Source organism: Dipteris shenzhenensis, chromosome 31, assembly GCF_047967505.1.
Source record: "Dipteris shenzhenensis isolate YYH24624 ecotype China chromosome 31, Dip_SZ_1.0, whole genome shotgun sequence".
NCBI classification, from domain to species: Eukaryota; Viridiplantae; Streptophyta; class Polypodiopsida; order Gleicheniales; family Dipteridaceae; genus Dipteris; species Dipteris shenzhenensis.
The window spans coordinates 3755022-3761170 of record NC_141626.1 but is presented as its reverse complement, the minus strand read 5'-3'; the positions used below and the strand labels follow the sequence as shown (position 1 = coordinate 3761170).

At 44.7% G+C, this 6149-nt stretch overlaps 1 protein-coding gene across 1 annotated transcript in view; it reads left to right on the top strand.

Moving 5' to 3' along the window:
• Positions 1-693: 693 nt before the first annotated feature.
• Positions 694-6149, top strand: part of LOC147880915 (zeaxanthin epoxidase, chloroplastic-like) — a 93436-nt gene continuing 87980 nt past the window's right edge. Inside the window, exon 1 of the mRNA XM_087402289.1 lies at positions 694-1337. Coding sequence (XP_087258415.1) covers positions 733-1337 — 605 coding nt within the window. The 5' untranslated portion in view covers positions 694-732. The remainder of the gene's footprint in view (positions 1338-6149) is intronic.

The following is a 6149-nucleotide window of genomic DNA, read 5'->3' as shown; positions in this document are numbered from 1 at the left end:
CTTTGACCATGACACACTTAATAAATTTGGTGATGTTAGTAGTTTAATTTCAACCCTCATGTATAACAAACAACCCTCTCTCTTGCACACTCTTTGTCAATCTGTGTGTACACGTGTGCACACGCATGTGTGTGTCTCTTCACCTTCTCCTCGATGCCTAGATCGAGAATTCATGTCATGTAAAATTGCCATCAAGCAAAACATGAAATGTATGCATATGTGAAAAGCACGTCTTTTTAATTTGGAGATTTTCCATCTATGCTTCACTCTTACTATAATGCAACCAACCTACGTGGGGCCTTTATTCGTTATTCTATTTATTGAAATTAAAGATAGTTTAGCACCTTGAGAGTCAGCGGAGGGGAATAAGAGAATCCAAAACAAACTCTATGGCTTTGCCTTTGGCATGCCAGAAAACACTTGTGGAATGTCCCATGCATGATAAGCTTAGATGATAGAATTTGCATGAAATGGGGCAGGTCGTTAGTCTTTCGTGCGCACAGTAGTTTCGGATACAGTGTGGCTGGTAAGGAAGATGTCTCGCTGCGTGTGGTTACGGCAGACTCCCGAGACTTTTGGATGGCCTAAAATTATACACAATTCTTGGAAGATGATTGGTGGTGGACGACACGTGGGAGTACCAGGATTGTTCCCAAGTGAGTGACGCGTTCCCTTGCAAGATTGTGCTGTTGTTGTTGTTGTTGCTGCTCGTCCTCATCATCCTCATCCCGAATGGCGCCCGCTCTCTCGGCTTCACCCTTCTCCCTCTCCTCCGAGCTTTCCACCTCGCCTCAACTCTCACCTCTGCCTTTTTCTTCCTCCACCCTGCGCAGTCGCGATCCCAATGCCTTCCGACTGCCCCTTCGCCTCACATCAAGCCTTCACCCCCTTACCACATCCGCTTGCCCGCCATCACACGATCACAGCCGCATTAGCAGCTCTTTATGCGTCAGTGAGAACGTCGCAACAACCGTAGACCTACTGTCCCCATCTCTCAATGGCAGCGACTTAGCCAACGCGGGACAAATGGTAAACTCTCAAGAGATTGGTACTAATGAGGGCTGTCGACCGCCTCGAATCATTGTCGCAGGTGGAGGAATCGGGGGTCTGGTATTCGCACTGGCTGCGAAAGCCAGAGGCTTAGACGTGAAGGTTTTCGAGAGAGATTTGAGTGCGATCCGCGGTGAAGGTCAATATCGTGGGCCTATTCAGATACAAAGCAATGCATTGGCTGCGTTGGAAGCTGTGGACGTACGTGTAGCCGAGGAAGTGATGGCTAAAGGATGTATCACGGGAGATCGTATCAACGGTCTGGTCGATGGCATCAGCGGCAGTTGGTATAGTGTTCCATACCCATCTTTCGTCAAAGGCGTTTAAGTACCCTCGATCAGCATGCTTGAAGAGTGTGTGGTAAGACGCCATAACTTCTGCTTTTCGGCCAGCCTTGAATCACTTGTTGATACTAAGAGCGGTCCGGGGAGGGACTCGGTTGGACGACGCTATGTTGGGATCGTCAATGACTCGGAAGAGAGTCCCTCCCTTGACTTACAAATTATATACGAGATTGAAACGACTTGAGGGCCTTGAAATAGTTACGTTCACGGATCTGCCTCCAGGAATATTTTCTATATGTGGATTGGGTTGTGAACCTGTTGATGGGATAATTGGGGCCCACAGATTGGAAACACCAAGGGGCGACGAGAGTGCTTCAACTGAAGACTTTTGAGCATCTCTTGATAGTACCTCTCTTGAGAAATAAAAATGCTATCATTCTTTTGCTAGACTTTTATCCCAAGCAAATCTGTCATTTCGACTCTTGCATCAAGGGTCCTTTGACTTCCTGGATCTTCCTTCAGGGATCACTTGTGATAATTAAATCATCTACATAAAGGATAATGGTCTTACCTCCTTTTATGAAGAGATAAGGTTAGGATCAGATGGACTACGAGATAATCGAATCTCATGGAAGGTGTCATCTATCCTCTGGTACCATGTCCTTGGGGCCTGTTTCAGCTCGTTCAATGCCCGACGAAGTCTGCATACCTTCTTTCCATCACCTAGATGGAATGCCCTGTGAACTTTGCATATCGTACAATGCCCTGCGAAGTTTGCATACCTTCTTTCCATCACCTAGATGTCAGAACCCTTGTGGCTGCTCAACATACACTTCTTGAAGCTCACTATTTAGAAAGGCAGTCTTCATTCCATCTGAAAAATAGTCCTCGCTCCAAAGCTATGACCCTCCAAATGGTCGTCATTCTGGCCTTAGGAGCAAATGTCTCTCCATAGACAACAACTTCTGTTGGTGCATAGCCTTTGATCACAAGTCTTACGTTGTACTTGTCCAAAATGCCATTGGAATTGTACTTGGTGCGATAAACCCAATTGGTCTAGATAATCTTCCTCTTCCAGGGTATATCAACAAGATCTCAAGTGTGGTTCCAAGATCCTAAGAGCCTAAGTGTGGTTCAAAATGGCATCCATCTCTTCTTTCATATCATCTTGTCACTTTTGGGCTCCCTTTACTTTTTCAAAGATCCTTGGTTCCGCAGCCTTTTGGGTCTAAACATCAAAGCACAGTTCATGGTAGGGCTTTTCTTTGAGACCTCCTCACCTCCGAACTGCTCTCCGAAATACATGCAATCCCTAAATCCTCCAAGATCTTCAAGATCTCCTTTAGTGCTAACCTTTGTCATGGCTGCGTCTGCCCTTCTCCTCCGGAGTGCTGACAGAAACTCAGTACGAAGACCTTTGTATAAATGGATGCTCAAGTACGTGTGGATTTGTATGTGTGAGAGCATATGTTTATACTATGGTCTAAACCCACAGCTGTGCACTAATGATGTTAGTGGGGATGTCATAGTAGCTAGTCCATTGCTATGCATCCAGTTCATGGTTTTCAACCTTATCATGAGATTGAAACTGCACTGTGTTGTGTTTTTAGAGGATGAGTTTGGGCATGTTCCTGTATTCATCTAGATATGAGACGTTCAAGTGCCAGTTTGGTACTTCCTTTCCTTTGCTGCAGTCAGACTTGTTGGCGTGGGCGCCTTAGCCTTTGTCTCTGATTCTTTAGTTTTTGGATCCCTTGTCTCCTTCTCTTGCGTGATAGCAAGTCTCATCTCTGGGGAACAATGGGAGCTTCTAGTGCAATTTCTTGTGACTCTAGCTACTGGAACACCACATCCCTGCTCATCACCAGCTTCTTTGTTTTGGGGTCATACAATTGATGCACCTTTGATTCTTCATTGTATCCAACGAAGATACACCTCTTGCTCAATCCTTAAATGAGAAATTACAAGCTTCTTACCAAAATAGGCTCCGTACGGACCCCTCCCTTCCACTTCTTACCAAAATAGGCTCCATATTCTATTTAGGATGTGGAAAGCCGTGCGCTGTTTTTGGTTTTCTGAAGCAATGTGCTTCCGACACTCATAGATTTTATGTCCTAGCATCCTGCAATAATTACAGGACTTTGTTTTCTTCTTCCCATCTTCTGGGGTAGAAGAGGATGAGGTATTATAAGTAGGCTTAGACTTGCTGAATTCTTGTCCTCTCCATGGCAAAGGCCTAATCTGCATTAGTGGAAGCAGCCTGGTTTCGACATCTCTGCTCCTCCTGAAGAGTAGGGAAACAAGCTGATCAAAGGTTTTAGTGTTAGCCTCAACATCGCAGTCATGATATGAATCAGGTAGGCTATCCAATGGGGTGGGCACCACCTGAGAATCTGGCATGATGAGCTGCTCTCTAAAGTCCTTGACCTTTGTGAGATAGGCATCCATGCTGTCCACTTCTTCCATCTTGACATTATCTATTTGCTTGTGCAAAAAGGCAAGCTTGGCCTCATATTGAATCTGATAAAGATTGGCCAAAGTATCCCAAGTGGCCTTGGCTATCTTGCACAAATGAATATGAAGTATAACTGTAATCCTGCAAGATAAAGCAATCAAGGCATGTGCCTGCGCATCTCTTTGATCCCGCTGGATTGATCCTCCATGGGAGGAACTGGAGGCACTGCGGCAGCAGTAGTAGATGATCTACATCTAGCAATGGTAGCCCACCTGTAGTGGTTGTGGTAGCAGCAAGTGCCTGTGCTTGAGAGGTAGTTTGGCCTTTGTTTCTGCAACAATACCCCAAATATTTTGGCGACCAACAAGTGGCGTACCATGTAAGACCACATGGGATAGTTGGTCCCGTTAAGCTTGTCCTCAGCTGTAAGAATTCCAAGCAAACCATTGTTTGCCATTGCAAAATCCCCCATAAAATAAATGTGCTCTGCAAATGTCAAAGCCTCAAGGCCATCGCTGCAATGAGCTTGCTGCTGAAAAAGCTGAGTGCAAATCTGCAAATGTCAAGCAAAAAATGACAGCGAGCAAAGTGCTTGCAAATGTGAATGCCAGATGGGCTGCTCAACACTGAGCCAAATGCACAGATCTATCTCCAAAATCTGCACGCAAAAATCTATCCAACAAGTCTCTGCAAAATGGCTTCCCCAAATAGCTGCACAAATCTGCTTCAATGTACTTGAAAATCAAGGCCCCAATGGACAAGGGCCATTAAAGGCAATGGGAACAAAAGCCCCAATTTCTTGCAAGCTGAATGTGGCAAATTGGAGGAGAAGGCCTTACCAGGCAATCTAGAGAGCAAAAGACTGCAATTTTGGCAATTTTTAAAAGGCCAAATGTGTGAAAAGAGGGCAAATGCAGATAAATTTTTTGAATCACTGAAACACCTCAATCATGGCTGAATCAAACTAACTGTTGTCGCTGATTGGAGTAGTGAGTAGTTGTTATCAGCAAAGCATCCATACAATTGTTTGGATACAGAGCAGATAACAAAGATTCAAGGCGAAAATCGAATTGATTGTTGGCAAAGGAGCTGCTATATTGTTAGCTCCTGAATGCGGATGAATGCTTGAACCATTCAACCAAAAGCCACTCCACCATTACTGCATCACGCATCAGGTCGGTGCCCGTTCTTTGTTTTCTTAAGAGTAACTTGGGTTGAGCAATGAGCACGGAGGGAGGCAAGTAGACACAAGAGATCCAACTTTGACACCATTGTTGGATGCGGGGAGCAATGAAAGGAAGATGGAATGCTAGAGAGGAGACAAGCATTAGAAAAAGCAATGGAGTGTACTTGCGAATGTATAATGAGAAAGTACAAATGGTGGCGGCCCATATAGGGACCAAACTCAACTTAGGACTAAATGTCTAAAGTGAACTAGGACTAGTGTCCCAAGTGGACTAGATGTACTAACTAGGCCTAACTAGCCTACAAGGCCATACCCAAGGTTAAGTGGCAAGACACACACACACACACACACTCTTTTTTTTGGTAAAATCCAGTGCATTGTATTTATATTGTCATAACTTTACAAAATGGGAAGTCTCCAAAATGGAGAGTATTTCAAAGATCAGAAGCATAACAAGAAAAGCTCTATGCAAGAAGCTTGTATATCACCCTCATGGCAGGCATCATATAAAGATTGCTGCAATGAGGCTCTGAAAGATTCATATGACTGTGAATCTGGCGGCCCAAGTATGCCAAATTATGCTCATCCCAGATTGTCCAAAGAGCCCAATATCTCACCCATGAGAGAAATAGTGAGTATTCAGATAAAGTCCTCCTAAATCTGCCAAATAACCAAAAAAGTTTCCCAAATCTGTGACTCGGAAAACGGAGGCAAAGATGATCTGAAATTTTCCTAAGGAGGTTCCGAGAAGATGGGCAGTGCCAAAGCAAATGAGGGACAGTCTCTGATGGAGCCTGACACCGTAAGCATGTGGATGGTGCAATGTGACGTTTGGCAAGTGTGATTCCCACTGACAATGTGCCGGTCGTGCATCTTCAAAGAAAAAGTCTTTGTTTTAAAGGCATTTTACACCTCCATAATATTTGGAGATTCTTCCGTCACCATGAAAGGGGCTGCCTGATATGCCACAGAGTATTAGCATATTGATGAATCCATGGGGCAGGCTGAAGAAGCTTGTAGGCTTTAATGGAGGTCAAAACAGGCAGAGGAATAGGATGAGAGCATGTAGCAGAGGGGTGCAATTGCCAATCCATAAGCCTGTCTGTGTCAGCCACAGGAGGAATAGGTAGAAAAGGATGCAAGAGGTCAGCAATTTTCTTCCATATCAACCTAT